General features: G+C 46.0%; 1 protein-coding gene and 1 long non-coding RNA gene across 5 annotated transcripts in view; both read right to left on the minus strand.

Moving 5' to 3' along the window:
• Positions 1 to 1,761: 1,761 nt before the first annotated feature.
• The window catches only part of LOC145823752 (uncharacterized), an 84,634-nt gene continuing 64,288 nt past the window's right edge, over positions 1,762 to 22,107 (minus strand). For all 4 annotated transcript variants that reach the window (XR_014365887.1, XR_014365885.1, XR_014365886.1 and 1 more), the window contains one exon: positions 1,762 to 2,138. This is a non-coding gene — a long non-coding RNA (uncharacterized LOC145823752). The remainder of the gene's footprint in view (positions 2,139 to 22,107) is intronic.
• Positions 18,481 to 21,146, minus strand: LOC145790792 (uncharacterized). The gene is made up of 5 exons (XM_082869520.1): positions 20,484 to 21,146; positions 20,194 to 20,355; positions 19,507 to 20,100; positions 19,326 to 19,424; positions 18,481 to 19,117 (listed from the first exon to the last, which is right to left on the minus strand). The coding sequence occupies exons 1-5, from the start codon at positions 21,144 to 21,146 to the stop codon at positions 18,674 to 18,676; spliced, it is 1,962 nt and encodes a 653-aa protein (XP_082725646.1). The 3' UTR covers positions 18,481 to 18,673.

Below are 22,107 nucleotides of genomic sequence, written 5' to 3' on the forward strand. Positions count from 1 at the left end.
AAAGATAGCAACAACACAAGTAAGAAAATATTTTTGATCTTTCATCAATCTCATTCTCTCTGATCATTTGAGAAGTTCTTTATCTGGTTTTCATTTTTCTCTCAGAAATTATACATTGAGTCTTATAGCTTTGAGCCCATTTACTTGTATGAGGTTTACTAATACACATACAGAGCTTCAACATTTTATATCTATCTTTGAGAAATTATCCTTGTAGCTTTCTTTGAAAACAAAAGTGCCTTTATTAAATCTTGTAAGAGTGGTATATTCAGTGTTCTTGATTCCTTGAGAGTGATTGAGAATTACTTAAAAAGTGCAGGGTTTAGGACTTGGAAAGTCTATGTAAAATCTGTGGAGGTTTGCTCCATTTTGTAAAGAGATTGCTAGTACTCTTGTAAAGCTAGAAGATAGTGAAAATCTCAAGTGAAACTTGAGGAGTGGATGTAGGCTTGGTTGAAACTGAATAACTATAAATTTGTTTGTTTCTTTTTCCATAATCTCTTTACTTAACTGATATAACTATTTACTGTTACTAGCTGCTTACATTGTTAAAGTTGTTCATTGTGATTAATCATTAATTGCTATTCATCAATTTATCCTTAGTTAATCATTTGTCGTACTAGTTATTTTTATTGGGGTATTATTAATTTTTATTTATAGAAATCCAATTCACCCTCTCTTGGATTGCCTTTTGGATAATATACTTATTAATTTTTTAAAATATTTGTTTACAAATATAATTAGTTTTTAAATACATCTAAGTAAGGTGCATTTAAAAAATAAAAAAAATTACTTAAAATTTTAGAAATATTCATTGAAAATAAAGAAACACAAAAAAATAAAAAAATTAAATTTAAAAAAATTAAATCTAAAAAAATTAAAATCAAACACACTAAATAATATTTTAAAATAATAATGATTTGTCTAAATTGTAGGACCTACTAATTTTATATTAAAATTTTAAAAGACAATTAATTAAATGTCAATGTTCAATAATTTACCTACTATGTTTTTGACAAACATAGAAATTAAATAATTTCTCGTCCATGTTGATAGTTCTACTTTGGCCCGGTTTGGTAGAGCTGTGGAAAAGTGATTATAGATTATACCTTAACAGATTATAACTTACAGCTGTAAACATAAGCTGGTAACCTGTTTGGTGCAGCTGTGGAATTATGGATTTAAGCAGCAGAGTAGTGTTTCATAAGTAAGCTGTAAAATAGCTTTTGCTGTATAATTGTCATTTTTGCCCTTATGAAAATAAAAATTGTAATTTTGTCATTTTCTTCACTTTAAATTTTGAAAAAGTTATTTCATTAACGGAAGTTAATATAATTAGTACCTAATTTGATACATTTTTTCGTTACCTCGATTTTTTTTTTTTAAATTTTAATATTGAGTTCACAAGAGAAGCCTAGCCCTTACTCATAATTTCTTTTGTTATATCTCATATTGTATTTAATTATGATATATATATATATATATATATATATTTAATTATAAGACATATATGGTTCATACATAGCGTTTCCTTTTCTTATTTATACTTTAGAACCTGAATGCTATTTGATCAAATTGGATAAACTTGTGATGAGAGCAAAATTAGTAAATAAAATAAAATAGAGAAACAACTAGAGGACATTAAAATGGATAATTGCCAGAAAAATCATCAAAACTTTTTTCCTTTTTAAAGGTAACAATAAAAGAACAAAACTTTGAGGCATAGCCTCAACAATTCATATAGGAACACGAAAACAATACTTCTATCAAACAAGTTTTCATGATTTTTATTTTTTTTCTATTCAAAAAACAAAAAACTATAACAAACATCCCCTAAATTTGGCAGTAGCTGAACAATACAATCAAATTTAAATTTCATCTCTGAGTAGTCTTGAGAAAACTGTTGATGCTATTTGCAAAGCAAACCAAACATATTGTCTCCATTAGTTTCTCTTCACTCCCAACAAATATGGAAGGCAGAGAAGCTATGAGCTCTGTGTATATTGAAGTAGGCCTTGCTAACTCAAACTGAGACCTGAAATCCATGTCCACTATCAACCTCTCTGTTTCATCACCAACACCATTGTTGTCCTTCATCAAAACATCTATATATTCATAATCACCTGTAAATTCAAACACTTCATGAACACAACACCGCACACATATCAGAAATGGGTCCTTACCAAAATTCACAGTGTCACGACCCAAACCCAGCCCTATGGGTTTAGCACCGTAACCGGCCAGTAATCTGAGATTACCGAAGGCCTGCAGAACAGTAGTACAGTAAAACAGAGTACAGGGCCTGGCGGAAGCCAATACAGTAAATAAACAATGCCCAATGAGCTGTGACAGTCTGTATGCAAAAAGACTTTCATACATATGTACATAAACAGTACAGAACAGTATGCACAATATTTACATAATCATTCAGACTAGGGACTCAATCCCTGCATAACAGTACAGTAAACATTCAGTTTATACAGAGCAGTAAGACGGTACAGAAGGGGGAATTGCAAAACGCCCCTAAGCCTTGACATAATAGGCTCGGAACCTCGCAGTGAGGCACAGTAGTTGGCTTGACAAAACTGGAGTAACCCTGACGCTCCTAGCCGCGGTCTGGTGCCTGTTGTAGACACCCCATTTTTGACCGACCTTAAGACTCAGACGTCACCGATTGAGTGCTTGGTGATATTACATAATGTGCTCGTTCAGAAGTTTCAGAGTCGCGGCCGTGAGCCCTACCTCCGGACTTCCGAACCCTCTTTTGTGCTTTGCCTCGGTTTGCGAACTAGGCTCGGTTTTCGCTGTTCCTTTTTCTGAGGGGAGGGAGAGGTCCCGTAGACCATCTCTCAGTGGCCGTAGGCTACATTTTGTGGCCGCAGGCCATTTTGCCCATTCCGGAGTTCGGTTCCCGATTTTCGGAGCCGTTGGCCGTGTGCCTCGGTTCGGGACCGCCGAACCATCTCTGTTTGTTCTGATTTTTGGCATACTTCCTTTCTACTCCCTTTTGAGGGACACTGGGGTCTGAGAAACCCACTTCGTGGCCGAATGCCACTTTCGGTGCTTAACAGGGACCTCAAACTGCGCGTTTTGGCCCCCGAACATTCGTTTTGCAACGGTTTTCGTTCATTTTTGGCAGGTACCTCTGTTTTATCACTGGGAAGGTCACTGAAGGGTGAGAGGCCAGTAATTGTTGCAGCAACCAGTTATATATCCTCCGACGCCCTCCGACGCCCGTTTTTCACACTTCCGGGCTAATGTTGAACACCTTGGGGCCACTTTCTTGAACTTTGAACCACATATTTGTGATGTACACACATGGGAGGACCCTAAAAGTTGGTGGCCGGCCACTAATGTTACTTGACCCTTTTGAACCCCTCCTTCCGGGCTAATGTTGAACACCTTGGGGCCACTTTCTTGAACTTTGAACCACATATTTGTGATGTACACACATGGGAGGACCCTAAAAGTTGGTGGCCGGCCAATAATTCCACCTGACCCTTTTGAACCCCTCCTTCTGAGCTAATGTTGAACACCCTTGAGCCACTTTCTTGGACTTTTAACCACAGGGTTGTATTGTACACACATGGGAGGACACCATCATGTGGTGGCCGGCCACTAAACCAGCTTGACCCTTTTGACCCCTAGCCGTCCGGCTAGGGGATGTGGCCGGCCGGCCACCTGCAACAAAAATACTTGGCCGGCCATGATCCTCACACTGTTCACTTTACAGCTGTATAGCTTTATCCCCCAGAAAATATCTATATCCGGGGGATATTTTGTGGGGGAAGTTTGCCTCCTTTTTTCCCCACCTTTACACCCTCTTTTGTTCCATATAACCAAGGGCCAACACTTATTTTTGAGGTTAGAGAAATTGCCTTCAAGCATATACATTCAAACCTCCCTCTATCTCTCTCATTTCCTCAAAAACATCCAAGTTCTATACTTCATTTCTTCATCACCACCAAGCACCACCATCACCACTCTATTTCCAGCAACAAGAAGGGTTTCTCAAAGGCTAAAGGTGCTGCAACTTGGTCCAAGAAGCAACAAAAGACTTGTCTCCAAGGGTGAGTTGCCATTTCCCATTTTTTGAGCTTTTCTTTGCAACATTTCTTAACCATCTATGCTTTTTTATTTGAGCTCCGGCCATAACTTAAAGTGGCCTTATTTTGAGCTCATTTTCATGTCTCATTAAGGGCTCAACCCTGTTTGAGCCCTCCATCTTGCACTTGCTTCAATATCCCTCTAAAATGTCATTTTCTTGCATGATATTTTTAGCTTGTGTGTGATTTGTTTTGGAGCATGTGGTAAACTGATAATAGGCTTATTTTGAGCCCCTCTTCAACATTGAAGAAGGGCTCAACACTGTTTGGGACTTCCATGTTGTACTTGCCTTTATACTCCCTTTTCGGTCCCATTTTTGCATGCTTTGGCAGCCTATTGTGCTTTGGTTTTTGGCCATTTTACAGCACTGAAAATAGTCTAATTTTGGTCCATTCTTCATGTTTCATTTAGGGCCTTTCATGGTTTGGGACCTCCATATGCCACTTCATGTTATATCTCTCTTTTGGTCCCCATTCTTGCATGTTTTGTTAGCCTATCATTCTTTTGTTTTTGGCCATTTTACAGTTCTGAAAATAGTCTTATTTTGGCCCATTCTTCATGTTTCATTAAGGGTCTTTGGCCGTTTGTGGAATATTTTGTATACTTTGTGTTATAGCCACTTTTGAGCCTCATTTTGCATTGCATTTCTAGCATGTTTGTATACTGTTTTGGAGTTTTTACAGTTCTGAAAATAGTCATATTTTTTGTCCCTCTTCAATGTTGTAGAAGGGAATTTTTCAGTTTGGGCTTTTCATATACCACTTGCCTCTTTGGCCACCTTTTGGCCCTTTTTCTTGCATGGGAGTGCAGCCATACCTGTGTTTGTTTTTGGGGTTTTTACAGTTCTGGAAAACATCATATTTTGGGCCCCTCTTCAACTTTGTTGAAGGGCCCTAACCTGTTTGATGACATCAGCTATGAGTTGCTTCTTAATCCCATGTTTAGGGCCATTTCTTGCATGCTAGTTTTGCCCTATCTTGGTTTGCTGTTTGGCCATGTTTTGTACTAGTAAAATGCTTATTTCGGGGCTTCCTTGCTTCTGTCTTTTCATTCCATGTGCCAATTATGCATGTTTGGTATAGCTATAGGCCATTTCGGGTGCCTAATTTTGCATTTCGGGAGAAACTCCATGCATCGGGTGTGATTTCGCCTCATTTCGGGGCTGTTTTCCCCCATATTTCAGTGCCTAAATTCCATATTGCATTCTATATGCCATTTTCATGCCATTGCATCGCATTCTGTCATTTTCTCGGTTTGCGTGCCCGTGTGCATGCATTTCGAGGCACTTCATTTTCATCCATCGGCTTCTTATGTGAGTGTGGCTGAGGCTCTCTCATGTTAGTATAAGTCCATGCTACATTTTCCATGCCATTTTAGCCATATTGCATTGCGTATGCCATCGCCTCGATTTGCGTGCCCGTGTGCACGCATTTCGAGGCATCTCATTTTCACGGTATAGTGCATGCTAGGTTGTATCTTAGATCGCATCTATCATTTCCTCGGTTTGCATGCCCGTGTGCACGCACTTCGAGACATCTCATTTTCACAGCATTGTGCATGTTAGGCTGTATCTTAGTTGCATTCCATGTATGTCATGCATATTGCATCGTGTTCGGGATAGGAGTTAGCCCGGACGCGGGAAACGAGGTGCATTTCGTACTCCGAGTGACGGAATGTGTCTCAATTCCCCAGCCACCGACACTCCGGATCATCCATGATGGAGTTAGGTCTTGTTGTGTTTTCATGTGCATTCATCCCATATTAAATTGTGCAATTCGACTCCTCGGCCATCATGCATCAGTATGCGTGATTGGTGGCGCGAGGATCGAGGCATGCATATATTTGTGAAAATACATTGCTATGCCCCTTTCCTGCTCTCTGTTGCAGCAAAATGAAGAATCAGCAACTTTTCGGGACTTGGCGCATTTTCCAAGGATAACTGCTAAACAGAGGCTAATTGGGGCATCCCGGTGGATTTCCGCGCAAGGCAGCCCAAATGTACATCATCCATCAGAAGCAAGGCAATCCCGGGCTTGCAGGCCAGTTTTATTTGCTTTCTTAGTTAATTCATTAATTAATTAGGAATTTGTATATTATTTGGACTGTATTATTTGGACTGTAATATTCTTTTATTCGGGACTGTATTATTCGGACCCTCTACGCGAGGGCACAACTGTAATAAGTGTGCGTGTGTGTGTTGTATGTCTTCCAACCCCACGTCTTTCTCCCTTTTATTTATCCGCTTATGATGGTTAGATTAGGGCATATTTCAATTAGTATACAGTATGACAGCATGTTTGCATCATTCATTTGTTTTGCATGCACCGGGCTCGGCGCATCATACTAACTGCATTGTATTTTTCAAATCTAAATTGAATACATGATAGTTGTAGCATCTCATATGCCATGTTTAGAATAGCCGAGCCTGCTATAGTTTGCATTCTTGCATGTGTTGCATTAGGCATTTCTGTATACTTAGGATTCATGCATGATTTCTAATGAGTTTCTGTTTTGGCTTGGAGTACTCGGTAAGCTTTATGCTTTAGCATCCTTGCATGCGTGTGAGTGACTGCCATGATAGCATGCTTACCATGAGGCTATGTGCTTACATGATATATCTGCCTGAATGCCTGTGGGTGAAGGTTGGGTTACTTAAATTGGAATAAATCATCAAATGTTTCAAGCCTACCTGCGGGTAGCAAACCATTTTCAAAAAGCGAACATGAAATGTTTTGTTCCAATTCAGGCGATCCAGTCTATACTTGTATACTGTGCGCATCACATAGTAACCTAGGCTAATAACCGGAATAAGAACATACAATGTTTTCAAAAATAGATATCATGGTTAGTAGAGGCCGGTCTATGACCGGGCGAGCGGGGGTGCTCACGAAGTGACCTTCCCCAACCGTACCCAAGTTCCCGAGCCGAGGCAACTTTGGTGATGACGGACACGTGGCCTTTTGGCACCGAGTCAGGGTTTCCTAAATTTCCCAAAATAAAATATTTAGGTGGCGACTCTGTATTTGGCAAAGCAGTCCATGTTTGGCACTTCTTTCAAAAATCTGTTTTCTCAAAACGATTTGCCGGATTTGGACTCTTTGGTTCAGACTTAGAACCGTGACCACAAATCGAGTCCGAGCTGTAGCGAGGTCCCCCGCGGGCTTGTTACAGTTTCTGGCGACTCTGCTGGGGAGTTAGAGAACTTGACTCGAACTCATGATATCTGTTTTTGACTACACTGGTGTGTTTCTTTGCATTGCATTTGCATTGGTGCGCCTAGGACACCGTGTTTGCCATCTGCTATTCCTGAACGGTTTGCCGGAGGCTTGTCTTGTCAAGGTATGACCATAAGGCTGACCGGTTGTGGGCTCTGCCAGTGTGGGAACACAAACCCCGGTTTTACCGGGGCACCCTCTTTGACCATTCGACCTAGTGCATATTCGGATCCATAGTGACCATTCCAAACTAGGACAGGTTGCTTACCCGTTTATAGGTTGTTTGAAACCACTCTGTGCGTAGTGAAACCCTAGCTCTTGACAAAATAGGACAGGGAAACCCTACCCCAACATAGGGGTGTTTTGGCTCTCACTTATCTGTTATGTGCTTTAGAGTGCGTCTCTACAGGAATGCATGTATCAGTATATGAGTTTGGGCATCAGGCCTGCGGGCATCAGTTCAGTATATGAGTTTGGGCATCAGGCCTGCGGGCATCAGTTCAGTATTATGGGTATCAGGCCTGCGGGCATCAGCCAGTATTTGAGAATTAGTTATCTGCGGATATCAGATTCTGTTTTAGGGGACAGTGATACAGGGATAATAATCAGTGTTTGAGGACAGTGTGTATTCAGCTTACCAACTGTGTGTTGTTATGCCCGTCTGTGTGTCATGCATTTTATTTTAAGCTGTTATGCTGTCCGTTTATCTGTTTATTTATTTCCTTTTCGCTTTATTTATCTTTTGCTAGGTCAGTTCTAGCACAATTGCTTCCAACCCAGCAGGCATTCCCCAAGCACTTTGGACACGAGGTCGTCGACTCAATTGATCTGAGGATCTAATCGACGGACAGCCAGTGTTCCATTCTCTACCCCCTGTTACCAGAAGAAAGCAGAAAAAGCGCAGTGTATCTGAACAGAGATCACCAGAACAGTGGTTTCCCCCATCAGTGGACAGTCGGATTGAGATCCCCATTGAGACAGATCTGCCAGTAGTTCAGATAGATCAAAACAGTATGGCAACGCCAACAGGAGTTGAGGAGATGGTGCGCCAAATGCAAGAAACCATGCGGGCCATGCAGCAGGATGCCGTTTGCCGAGATGAACTCGCCAAGCAACAGGCCGAGATTATGACCCAGCAGGCTGAGCTGATTACCCGACTGCAACAGTAGAATGCTGCATCTGCTTCACATCAAGTCCCTCCTCCGGCAGGGGCTCCATTACCTGAGCAGGCACCTACTGTTCAGAACGCCCCACCAAATGCCCAGAATGCCCTGCCGAATATCCAAAACTTACAAGAGGACACGAATCTTCCAACGGGGCCAGCTCCGCCCCCGCTTCCACCACAACTGTCCAAGGTCCATACACCCAATCGCCCCGACTCTCCCTTCGAGTTCGAGGTTGATCATACAGCTCTGAAAATGAGCAAACTTGAGAAGCTTTTCAAGAAATCCCAAGGGGTCAAGGCTATGCCGGATATCGAAGATGGATATACCGAGGAGGCCGTGACACTCCCCGATAGGTTCAAAATGCCACAAATCGACCACTTTGACGGGTCCGGCGACCCCATGGTCCATCTCCGACTGTTCGCAGACATCTTGCGGCCAATGGGCCTAACACGACCACAGAAGCTTTCACTATTCGGCCGAACCCTGTCGGGTGTGGCCGCCCACTGGTACGCAAAGTTAGAGGACGAAGTGAAGAAGAATTGGGATGAAATGGCTGAGGCCTTTGTCGCGCAATATTCGTACAACACTCAGATCGAGATTACAACTCGTGATCTCGAAACGACAAGGCAAGAGCCCAAGGAAACTTTCTCGGACTTTGTAATCCGATGGAGGGCAAAGGCGCCAATGATGACTCTAAGGCCCACGGATAAGGACCAAATCCGGATGATTGTGCGCAATCTCCACCCAAAGTTGATGCAGAGAATGATTGTAATCCCCTTTCCTACTTTCTCAGATTTACATGAGATGGGGGTGCAAATCGAAGATGCAATGAAACAAGGTCTGTTTGACCACGACAGGGAACAACCGAGGAGGACTTTCAACCGTAACAACAATGCGGGCCCGAGTGGCGCTGCAAATACAAGAGCCTCGGAAGTCAGTATGGTCACCACCACTCCCCCTCCCCCTCCAAGGCCCATGGCTGCCACACCCTTCTTCGGCGCGTCCGGAAGCAACACACAAACCAACAGATTCCAACCGCGAGGCCAAAGAACCTTTACCCCACTATATATGCCCCTGTCCAAAGCTCTAGGGGTATTGATCAGGAAAAAGCATTTGAAACCCCTGGAGCCAAAGCCACTACCAAATCCACTCCCTCCCTCTCATGACCCAGCAAAGTACTGTGCGTATCACCAACAACACGGTCACGACACCGACCGTTGTTACAGATTGCGTCATGAGATCCAGGATCTTATTGACAAGCAGGTGATCGCGCCTCCTGATAAACCCAATGTCACAACCAACCCTCTCCCACCACATAACCAAGCTCCTCCTCCCAATAGAATCAATTTTATCCAGACTGGGGTCGCATCTTACGATCCTAGCATCTATATTACGCCCACCCACCTACCCAAGCCGGAGGTGCTCCTCCCCGATTGCACTGACTTCTTGTGCATGGTGGACATCTCCAAAACCCAACCAGAACCGATGGTGGTGACCGTCGAAGACGGGGCAGGGAAGATTTCAGGAGAGAATGAGATTGTTGAATCTGGGACTGGACAGAGTTTTACTGGGGGAGCCTATGATCCAAGCAAGTACATCCTATCAACGAGCCGAATTGGGCTAGGTATAGAATTTCCAGAGACAGGAGAGCTATGCATGATCCGGGGGGATGGATCTGGGCTAGGGGCAGATGATCTGACAGCCGTAGAGGAGGACTTTGCCAACCTGCAATTTTTCGATGACCAGGAACCGGGGGATGCGTCAATCAACTGGTTCGACTATGAGGAATCGGCAGAGGCCACTGGATGGCTCGAGGATCAACCAGATGAAGTGGGGGAAGCCCAACCAGAACAGAGCCCGGTAGGGGCAGGAGTATCAGCTGTGGCCGGAATGGCCGGAAGTCAAGTTGTATCGCCGGAGAGCGCCGGTGCTAAGAATTCCGCTCGAGACTTGGGCATTATGGATACAGGAATTGTTGAACAACCAGCTGTACTAAGGCAGCTGGAACAAGAAAAGTTTGAGGAGGCTGAGAGAATTAGGAAAGCTAAAGGCCCTGAGGGGACTGAAAGTGCTGTGTGCACGAAGATAGAGAATGCTCGAGCATGTGGACAGGGAGTACTGCGAGTGCAACTAAACCGGAGCCAGACAGGTGTCTGTTGGCTGCCGACGGAATGTGGTGGGAAGACGATGACTTATGTCTTGCCCACACGGACGAAGACTGGGGAAGTTGATGAGGTTGATCATATGACGAGAAGTGGACGGTACTTCAAACCCCCACACCTGGACCAACCCGAGGCATCCGGGAAGGATAGAGAAGCGGAGAAACAGAAGGAGAAGCAGATTGAAGAGGAAGCTGTGCTGAAACAGTTAAAAAAGATACAAGCAGACATCTCCATCTGGGGACTGCTAATGGCATCACGAGTACATAGAGAAGCTGTCCTGTCTGCTATGGACAAGTCCAAACTCTCTATAGATACCACGCCTGAACAGCTGGTTGGGCTGGTTTTTCCGGGAGGAGGTTCCCCGGCATTAACCTTTTCGGACAAGGAACTACCGCCTGAGGGCACAAATCATAACAGACCTCTCTATATTTCTGTGGAATGTAGAGATAAGTGGATACCGGTGGTACTTGTTGATACCGGGTCTGCGATTAATGTCTACCCGACCAGAACGGCATATGCAATCGGGTTGAAGCCCGTGGACTTCGTCCCAACTACTCAAGTGATCAGAGCATACGACAATACCAGCAGAGAAGTGATGGGGACTGTTAAAATTCAAACCAAGGTTGGTCCAGGACAACACAACATTGAATTTCATATCTTGGACGTTCCCGCAACCTTTAACCTACTTTTGGGGCGACCGTGGTTGCACCAGGTCAAAGCAGTCTCTTCCACTCTACATCAGATGCTAAAGTACCCTCACGGGAAAGGGGTAGCGATCGTTTTTGGGAATTCATCAATCCATCCGCCGCTGGAAGTGTCCACACCTGTCTTGGAGATCGAGCACGGCACGGAGGATGTGTTTTTGTCGGGGTTCACTTTGGCCAAGGCTTAAGTGGTGCAGAATGTCATGGCTGTGAATGAGGGTATGTACGTTAGTGCTCAATCTATCTACCTCATGAACAAGCTAAAACATACTCCCGGGATGGGATTAGGGAGAAGCGGCCGGAAGGGCGTCTCAGTGTTGGCCGAAGTGCCACACAACCTTCACACCTTTGGACTGGGTTATCTGCCCACCAAAGAGGACTAGGTGAGGAAAGGAAAAGAAATGGCCGGAAGAGCCAGGGCAAAGAAGGTTGGGAAGCCATTTGAGTTAATGCATAGGCCCATCTAGGGTACCCTAAACGGACGCTTCGTCCGGGAGGGGGAAGATTTTCCATTCTGCGGCTTCCCAGAGCCATGGCTGAACGCGGAAAGGAAGCGCGTGCCTGGTTTTGAAATCTTCTTCGACATACAATTATCTGGGGATGATGTTGCCGAAGCGCAGACAGACCCACCAACTGAGGTTGAGCAGTGTAGAACAGTGGATCCTGAGAGCACAGAGCTTGAAATGGGGGTAGCACTGGCGTGTCTACTATCAGATCCTCCGATCAGCCAAGAGTGCTTGGGGGATAACTCTTCGGTTTCTATGATTGGAGATGAAATAGCTGCGGGCTTCCCAGCGCCGATCTTGGATGCATCTATCGTACCTTCTCTCATCTGGCAATATGAAGAAGGCTTTTTATCTAGCAGCTCCGGGTCAGGTAGTGAGCCGGAATCTGATTCCACCGAATCTTGTGCGTCGGAATCAGATTCCAGCTCGACTGAGTCTGAGTCCGGTATTCCTGGAGGTGATAACCCGGATGCCACAGTCCTGTCTAGGTCGTCATTTTCATTTTCGTTTGAGTCTGTTGTAACAGAGGAATCTGACGGCTTGGAAATATTTAATGAGAATGATGTGGATGTGGTTTCTGAGTATTTTTCTGTGCCTTTGATTTATTGCTTAAATCAGGATTTTCAAAATTTTGATGAAAACAACGAGGGAGAAATTCCCCCAGTTTTGCAACGGTTAATTGATCAAGAGCAGGAAAGATTTGTTAAACCTTTAATGGATGAAATCACTACTGTGAATGTTGGTACTGAGAAGGACCCGCGGCTGGTCCAGATCGGGTCCACGTTGTCTTCAGAGGAGCGCGAGCGCTTAGTCGCTTTATTAAAAGATTTCAAAGATGTTTTTGCGTGGTCCTACGAAGACATGCCTGGAATCGATCCTGAGATTGTACAGCATCGGATCCCTCTGGATCCCGAGGCCCGCCCTGTCAAACAGAAACTCAGAAGGATTCGCCCGGACTGGGCTCTCAAAATTAAGGAAGAAGTCACCAAGCAAATTGACGCAGGGTTCCTGCTGGTATCTGAATACCCAACTTGGTTGGCCAACATTGTTTCGGTGCCAAAGAAGGACGGCAGAATTCGGGTCTGTGTAGACTTCAGAGATTTGAACAGGGCCAGTCCGAAGGACGACTTTCCCTTACCACACATCGATGAATTGGTGGATTTCACGGCAGGACACGCTTTGCTTTCGTTTATGGATGGTTTCTCAGGCTATAATCAGATAGTGATGGCACTCGAAGACCAGGAGAAGACTGCATTCACTACCCCGTGGGGTACATATTGTTATAGAGTGATGCCATTCGGGTTGAAAAATGCTGGAGCTACGTATCAACGGGCAGCAACTACAATATTGCATGATATGTTCCATAAAGAGGTCGAGGTGTATGTGGACGACATGATTGTCAAGTCCAAAGAAAGAGAGGGCCACTACACCACCTTACAAAAATTCTTTCAAAGGATCAGAGAGTTTCGGCTGCGATTGAATCCCCAGAAGTGCACGTTTGGTGTTACAGCAGGGAAGATGCTAGGGTTTCTGATTACACAAAGGGGCATCGAGGTCGACCCTTCCAAGATCAAGGCCATCTTAGAAATGCCACCACCAAGGACTGAAAAGGAGGTGCGAGGCTTTCTAGGCAAAGTGCAATTCATAAGACGGTTTATCTCTAAATTAACCTTGACTTGTGAACCACTTTTTGGTCTCCTGAAGAAAGGAAAGAAATTCCAATGGGACGGCCGATGTCAAGCAGCTTTTGAGCAGATCAAAGAATATCTACAGAACCCGCCCGTGTTGTCACCACCAGAGCCGGGAAGACCGTTGATATTGTACCTTTCGGTAACTGAGACTACCATGGGCTGCATGCTCGCGCAGGAGTCGGAAGACAAAGTGGAAAGGGCCATCTACTATCTGAGCAAAAAGATGCTGGATTACGAGACCCGCTATACACCGCTGGAGAAGGCTTGTTTGGCCTTGGTATGGGCTACCAGGAAGCTGCGGCACTACCTGTTAGCTTACTCTGTAATGTTGGTTTCACGTTTGGATCCCATCAAATATCTTTTCGAGAAACCAGCACTTACGGGTAGGCTAGCTCGTTGGCTGCTGTTGCTCTCCGAATTTGATTTGAAGTATGTAACGCGCAAGTCAGTAAAAGGAAGAGCGGTAGCAGAGTTCCTTGCCGACCACCCGGTTGAGGGGGATGAAGCGGTTGAGTATCTGTTCCTAGATGAAGCCATTCTGCACGTCGAAGATGAAACTTGGACGATGTACATTGACGGAGCGTCAAACCAGTATGGGTATGGGATAGGGGTGTTGCTGATAGCGCCTGACGATTCCCGTATCCCTTTAGCATTCAAGATCCGGTTCAAAGTCTCGAACAATGAGGCAGAGTACGAGGCATGTATTGCTGGCCTGGAAGCAGCCCTAGAACTAGGGGCAAGACGGTTGGACGTCATTGGGGACTCAAACCTAGTTGTATCTCAAGCAAAAGGAGATTGGAAAGTCAAGGAGGAAAGGATGATAATTTACCACCAAACCTTGGATTTGTTAATTCCTCGGTTTGAGAAGCTAAATTTCACCCACCTCGTAAGAGAGAACAACAGGTTCGCAGATTCACTAGCAACTCTATCTTCCATGATAGACATCCCGTCCAGAGTCTGGATGCGTCCAGTCATTATTGATCAAAAGTTTGCGCCAGCATACGAGTCGATTTCCGCTATAGATGAGGCTCAAGATGGCAACCCCTGGTATTACGACATCTGGAACTTCTTGGAAAAGGAGACGTATCCACTAGGGGCAAATGCCAAGGATAAGAGGGCCATCAGAAGAATGGCTGCTCAGTTCATCATCTGCGGGGGTAAGCTGTACAAAAGGGGTCATCTGGGAATGCATAAGCTCTGTGTAGAAGCTGAAGAGTCGAAGCGCCTGATGGAGGCCATCCATGGGGGGGAGTGCGGTGCACACATGAATGGAGTAATGCTGGCCAGAAAGATCCTCAGACAGGGCTACTACTGGTCAACCATGGAGGAGGATAGTATTAGTTTTGTTCGGCGATGCCACAAGTGTCAAATTCATGCAAACCGCATGAACATCCCGCCGTCAAAGCTGTACAACATGACTTCACCATGGCCTTTTTCGGTTTGGGGAATTGATGTGATCGGAGCTGTTACCCCGAAGGGGTCAAACGGGCATGAGTTTATCTTAGTAGCGATAGATTATTTCACAAAGTGGGTCGAGGCCCAATCATACGCGGTGTTGAAGGCGTCGCACGTCGCAAAGTTCATCAGAAACAACATCATCTGTCGCTACGGGGTGCCAAACGAGATAATTTCAGATAATGGTTCCCACTTCAAGAAGGAAGTGATAGACTTGTTGGAAAAATACAATGTGGCTTTTCATAAGTCATCTACATACCGGCCGCAAACCAACGGAGCGGTCGAGGCCGCCAACAAGAATATCAAGCATATACTGCAGAAGATGGTGGGAACCTACCGGGATTGGCCAGACAAGCTGCCATTTGCTCTGTGGGGCTACAGGACTTCAATCAGAACTTCTACTGGGGCGACTCCATATTCATTGGTCTATGGAATGGAGGCTGTTCTACCCATCGAGATTGAGGTTCCGTCGTTATGAGTATTGGCTGAATGCCAAATAGCCGAAGCAGATTGGCAGCAAAGCAGATTCGAAGAACTCATGCTCTTTGATGAAAGAAGACTGAAAGCACTGTACCACATCCAAGGCTATCAACGCAGAATTGCCCGGGCTTTCAACAAGAAGGTTAAGTCCAGGAATCTGAAAGAAGGAGATTTGGTACTCAAAGACAACTGAGCTCCTATCCACGACCCAAGGGGCAAGTTCAAACCTAATTAGACTGGTCCTTACATCATCAAAGCTATCTGGTTAGGTGGAGCTGTGGTTCTGATGGATCTAGATGGCTTGGAGTTCTCACAACCGATCAATATGGACAAGTTGAAGAAATATTACCCTTGAGAGGCTCGCTAGGCCGAAAACCCGAAAGGGCGACCTAGGCAAAAGTCAGAGCATAAAAAATTAGAAAATATAAAAACTGAGCTCGCAAGGTTGAAAACCCGCAAAGGGCGGCCTTGGCAAAAGTTAGAGCGCAAAAGGAGAGTGAAAATACTCGAGTGAACCTGGGCCTGAACTACGTAAGGCTTGATTCCCATCTTTGGGATACGTAGGCAACTTCACCTTGAAGTTCAGCCATAAACTTTTCCCCGATCAACTCTGTCCATTTCGATCATCTCAGTCATCTTTATCCATCAGCATTTATCGCGATCTCCGGTACAGTGCTGTTCAGACTAGGGGCAACTTTCCGTTGCCATGAAGTGCCGCATTGTTCTTCAGACTAGGGGCAACTTTCCAGTTGCAGGGATCTGGGGTTGTGCATCTCAGTGACAGATCTTCGGCGTGTCCAGTTCTGATCCACATCGAAAATGGTTTTGAAAAGTTTTAATAAAAATCGACTTTGTTCAAATTAATCTTTTTACGACTTAGACCATTTTTGGACCAAAGCGGAAAATTTTCAGTACCACAACCTTCAATTTCATTGATTTCAAAACAGAGTTCTCCTGCTCTTGCATACAATCGAGGTTGCTTTTTTATTACATTCAAAGAAAACTTGAAAATGCTAAATAAGCAATAAATTTGGGGCATAGTTGAGTCAAGTATCTCTGTGTCCCCTCCCAGAGCTGGACGAAGCATCTGATGCCAAGCTAGGCCCAACCTGTGCCTCCTCGTTGAGCCAATCCAAGCACTCATCGGACAAAGTGCAACTGAAAGTAGAAGCAGGGGCCAGGAGCTCTCTAGTCCTCCATGCTGTGGCATATCGGGCAAGCTGTGCACCCCGGACCGGGAAAGCAGCTGGGTACTCAATCCCCTCCGGTGGGCAGGTCTGATCATGACCAAACTGACGCAGGAACCGGAATGGAAAATAGAATACGCAGTGGGTTAGACCAATCAATTGGATCCCAATCAGCCGGGACATACTATAGCTCATTGCCGGGAGGTTGAGCCAAGGACAACGCCAAGCAATGCTGTCTGCGGACAAATTGCACATCCAATCAAACCATCACCTTTTGTCAAGAGCATTGACTAGGCGCTGCCGAAAGAAGTAGCCTCGAGCTGAATAGGCCGGGCAAGAGTCCACAACCTACAACTTGTCCATTAACCATACCTGGGGGAGGGATGGAAAATGAGAGAATAAAGAACAGAGAGATGTACGATGAGAGAAAAGTAAGACAAGGGTTTTGTGAGAAAAACCGAGCCAGAGGGTCGAGTGATGTGAGCAAATATATATGTGAGGACGGGTGGGAAACATTACCTGCAGCAGCAGTGGACTCCCAGCAAACCTAGTCGCCTCCCGGCGATAGACAGAATCTAAGCCCATCAGTGTCTCGGCCAAGGTCACGGCAATACAGCTCTTTCCTTCTCTCAAGCCTTGGGCAACTTCAATCAGGCGAATGTTAGCTCCGCCGAAGCCCGAGGAAAGCAGAAAGTGAGACAACAAACACAAGCAGAGGGCGTGTTGCCGGAAACCCTGCCAATAATGGTTGCTGCGGTCACCGGCGTCGGAAAAACGATGGATTAAGCCGAGGATGTCCAGTTCCCCACTGCAGATCAGAGATCGAGCATCATGCGCCGTGAGCCCACACATCCGCCCTAAAGCCTGGGCATGACCAAAATGGAGCTGGGGCAAGATGACTTCAGAGCATTCAGACTCCATCAAAACCTGAAAATCTTCGAAAGTGGGACATACCTCTTGGCCGCCAAAGCTAAAAACGTGCGTCACTAGGTTCCAGAACCTTGCCGCGGCATGGAGAAAAGGGAGCTGTAGTGGAGTACGGCTCAGCGTGAATAGTGCATTCAAGCCGAAACCCCGGAAGTTCAGCTTTTCCGAGCCATCTAGAGAAGAGATCCAAGATGTGAGATTTTCTGCGAGAAACGCCTCCATCTTTGTGTAAAACTAAGATGAAATGAATGTTCCCGAAGTTGAGACTTTTATAGAGGGAAAAACACTATTCACGGAGACACGTGTCAAAAACCAGGTGGCTGCAGGAATAAGTGGCCGGCCGGCCACCTTTACTGGCTGGCCGGCCATTCTCTTTTTCAAAAACTGGCCGGCCGGCTCCCACTCTCCATAAAATTGGTCGGCTGGCTCCCAAAGGTGGCCGGCAATGCTCCAGTATATCTCCTTGGCCCTGTTTTACCCTTCGAGGGAAAGTTTCAAGCATTTCCGTGCAAACGGGAGAGTCAAAGGCCTTCATTTCCCTCTGTTTCGGATGCGTTCCGGTGCCCAGATCGTCCGAAGTACACTCTGTTGTTGTTGAGTTTTGTTTATCGAGTTGTTGTTTTGATTATCGAGTTGTTGTTTTGCTTATCGAGTTGTTTGTCGAGCGGACGTATTTCGTGTTTTCGAGTCATTGCTCTCTGATTAAACAATCTTTGTTTAAGTCTTGTTTATTTACGTTGTCAACACTGTTGTTTTTGCTTATCGAGTTGTAAACTTCCTAAGGTTCTGTTATATCTTAGTAAGTTGAGTTGCTTAGTTTGTTGCGTCGGTTCACTACCTGACTTGGTGATTACACAATGCACATTCCCATTCAATTTCATTTTTGTGCAAAATAAAATGATGCGATACGATGCTAAAGTTTAAAATACAAACACCTTTTCAAAAGCTGTTTCATTCCATCATGTTTTACAACGAATAAAGGTACAAGTTTTACAAAAAATAAGACTGCCTAACAATGTGCAAAGTGCTACAAACTACTAGCAAAAAGAAAAATATAGCAGGAAACAGCAGCATCAATGTCCTCGGGAGCGGGAATGAGAAGCACTCCTCATCCTCTTCTGCGGGACAACCTCTGCACCATCATCATCATCTGGGTCGGAGCTGTCATCCTCAGGATCCCCCTCAGCCTCGCCTCTGTTCCCCGAACCAAGACCGGAGCCCCCCTCCTCAGCAGATGTCTCTGACTGACGGTCGGTAGCCTCCTCCTCCTCCTCATCATCCTCCTCCTCCTCCTCCTCATCAGGCTCCACCTCTACAACGTGAGCCCTGTGTCTGCAGACAGGCCCTCCTCGAGCTCCTCGAAAAGGCCTAGATGGCCCGGCTCCTCGAAAAGGCCGGGATGGCCCAGCCCCCTGAAAAGGCCCGGATGACCCAACTCCCTGAAAAGGCCCAGATGGCCCAGCTCCCCAAGGAGGCCCAGGTGGCCTGGCCTCCGGCTGACCGGACCATGAAGGCATCTGAAAACAAAGAGTTCAATTCAAATACATCAGTCCAAATATATACATCAGATGCAAATACAAGCAAAGGCTACGTGAAGTGGGTGCATGTAAATACAGTGTACAAGTGGGGTGTGTGTCAGATGTGCTCTACACAAGTAGTCTATCGATGCAGTAGAAATCAGCATGTCATCAGAAGTATGATAAACGCCAGAAAACTGAAGGGTACCTGAATGCCCGCGATAGACAACTGTGCCTCCCTCCGCAGGACCATGCCCTCGAGTGTGGCCACCAGTCCAACCACCTCCTCCATGTACCCTCGCGGTGGCTGCAAATATGAGCTCATAATCATCAGTGAACAAAAGAATGTCTAAACATCTGAATGATGAATGAAAAACAGTGGAGCATACCAGCGGTGAGTCAGGATCAATGGCGTATCGATCACTGGGCATCGGAGGCTCTAGCGGGATCGGGGTCGGAGAGATAGCCCCATACTGCCACGCCATCAACTCGGTTGGCATATCTGGCCATCCAGGATGAGGATAAGTCGACGGAATCGGAGGAACCGGTCTACCCCCACCTCTAGATGCACCAGCCCCGCTGGTGGGAGGGGCATCTGCAGCCCGAGCCCGGGCCTGGCCCGAGGATGACATACCAGCAGGCCTCGTCATCGGGGTACGAGCTCCCGTCAATGGAGGCATCAAATATGTATGACGGTAAGTGCCGTAATCCCCCTCCTCGAGATATAGTAAAGCATCGCTACCCAGCATAGCGCCGACTACCTCCGAGAAAGAGAGCCTGTCAGCAGTCCGCATACTGACTGGGGGTACTGCGGGAGGATCCTGAGAAAGATACCCCCATACCTGACGCAGAAAGCGTTCCCCCAGAAACCATGCCCTGCCAACCGGCCCTTCGAGCAGGACCCTATACTGGGAGGTGTCCGACCCTCCGGTATACTGAAGTCGGAGACCATCACCCAGGGGCGCCCAAGGCTGCCATGTGATCTGCGGATGATAAATGCATAAACCAATAAGAAATCGGGAATATACAGAGCAAATCAAATATGAAAATGAAAGGAACTGAAAGTTCTAAAGTACCTCCGACTGCCGCACAGTGTCAAAATACTGTCGCAAGTAAATGAGGGTCTCTCGGGGTCTCGGCCGGTGCGGGCCCTCGAACACTAGTGAATATGGGGTCATGGGGGGCCCTGCCACCTCCAACTCTGGGGCTAATGCTGGGAAGTATACATAGACCCATAGCTGAGAAAAGCAGTGTAGAATGTAAGTACGAAATGCTGAGAGCAAAATACAGACTGTAAAAGTGCGCTGTGTGTGCAATGTACAAGTAATGAAGAGCAGAAATGTAAATCAAGGGGACAGAAAAGTACCTCCCAGGCTCTCCAGTAGCCGCCAAGTAAATCTCCCCGCCGGCGGGAGGTCGCGCTCATATAAAAGTAAAGGGTAGCCAGGCCGGCACCACCCCAGTCATTTCGACTGACCTGTGATAGGTCAACTAGAGCGCTCAGCAGGTATAGCCCGACTGTGTTCCCTCTATCGGCGAACAGGGTAGTCCCGAAGAGGAACATAAGGAAACCACGGGCGTACTGCTCCGTCTCCTCCGGAGTCTCGGGCACCATCTCCGCCCGCCGGAAGTGGGAAGAGAACCAAGTGTATCGGACTCTCCCAGAAACCCTGTCAACAGGCGGGCGAGCCCCCAATAGATACATCCAAGCGGTCTTCCACTCGCCCATATCCTCATCATAGGGGATGGACCAACCCCCTATGTCCAGGCCGGTCAGCACAGCAAAGTCTAGAGGTGTCATGGTCATGTCTCCAGTGGCAGAGAAATGAAAGGAGTTGGTGGTGTCCCACCATCTCTCTACCAAGGCTGCCATCAGTGCCCTCCTGGCAGGACAACGTGACAATCCAATGCAGAAGGCCCCGAACCCTGCCAAGTCTACTAAATCCCAGACAGCCTCCGGGAGCTCAGCATACCAATCCCTCGCGGCAGTGGAGCCATATCCCCGTACACTGCGAGAACCAACCTGCATTCAGAATGAATACATGTGTCAATAATGAAATGAATGGGCTGTGTGCCAGTGAGATGAAATGGGCTGTGTGCCGATGCAATGAAATGGGCTGCGTGCCAATGAAATGAACTGGGCTGCGTGCCAATGGAATGAAATGGGCTGTGTGCCGATGAAGTGAAATAAGCTGCATGCAAATAAAATGAAGTAGCCGTGTGTTCAGAAGTGAAGTGTACGAACTGTGTGTTCAGTATAAGCAACTTTCAATCAGTGTGGGCTGCGTGTTCACTATTCTAATCTGGGCTGTGTGTTCAGAAAATTTGAAGTTTGGGCTGCGTGTTCAACTTTCAATCAGTGTGGGCTGCGTGTTCACTATTCTAATCTGGGCCGTGTGTTCAGAAAATTTGAAGTTTGGGCTGCGTGTTCAAATTTCAATCAGTGTGGGCTGCGTGTTCACTATTCTAATCTGGGCCGTGTGTTCAGAAAATTTGAAGTTTGGGCTGCGTGTTCAACTTTCAATCAGTGTGGGTTGCGTGTTCACTATTCTAATCTGGGCTGCGTGTTCAGAAAATTTAAAGTTTGGGCTGCGTGTTCAACTTTCAATCAGTGTGGGCTGCGTGTTCACTATTCTAATCTGGGCTGCGTGTTCAGAAAATTTAAAGTTTGGGCTGCGTATTCAACTTTCAATCAGTGTGGGCTGCGTGTTCACTATTCTAATCTGGGCTGCTTGTTCAGAAAATTTAAAGTTTGGGCTGCATGTTCAACTTTCAATCAGTGTGGGCTGCGTGTTCACTATTCTAATCTGGGCTGCGTGTTCAGAAAATTTAAAGTTTGGGCTGCGTGTTCAACTTTCAATCAGTGTGGGCTGCGTGCTCACTATTCTAATCTGGGCTGCGTGTTCAGAAAATTTAAAGTTTGGGCTGCGTGTTCAACTTTCAATCAGTGTGGGCTGCGTGTTCACTATTCTAATCTGGGCTGCGTGTTC

This window comes from Camellia sinensis, chromosome 1, assembly GCF_055761805.1.
Source record: "Camellia sinensis isolate YWXY chromosome 1, ASM5576180v1, whole genome shotgun sequence".
In the NCBI taxonomy this organism is placed as follows: domain Eukaryota; kingdom Viridiplantae; phylum Streptophyta; class Magnoliopsida; order Ericales; family Theaceae; genus Camellia; species Camellia sinensis.

Excerpts from the sequence above, each read along its gene's own strand:
- LOC145790792 (XM_082869520.1), bottom strand. The coding sequence starts at position 21,146 with ATGCAGGTTGGTTCTCGCAGTGTACGGGGATATGGCTCCACTGCCGCG. Across the intron at positions 20,356-20,483 it reads GCTACTGGAGAGCCTGGGAG|CTATGGGTCTATGTATACTT; the intron begins GTACTTTTCTGT and ends TGCTTTTCTCAG. Across the intron at positions 19,118-19,325 it reads TGTCTATCGCGGGCATTCAG|ATGCCTTCATGGTCCGGTCA; the intron begins GTACCCTTCAGT and ends CTTTGTTTTCAG.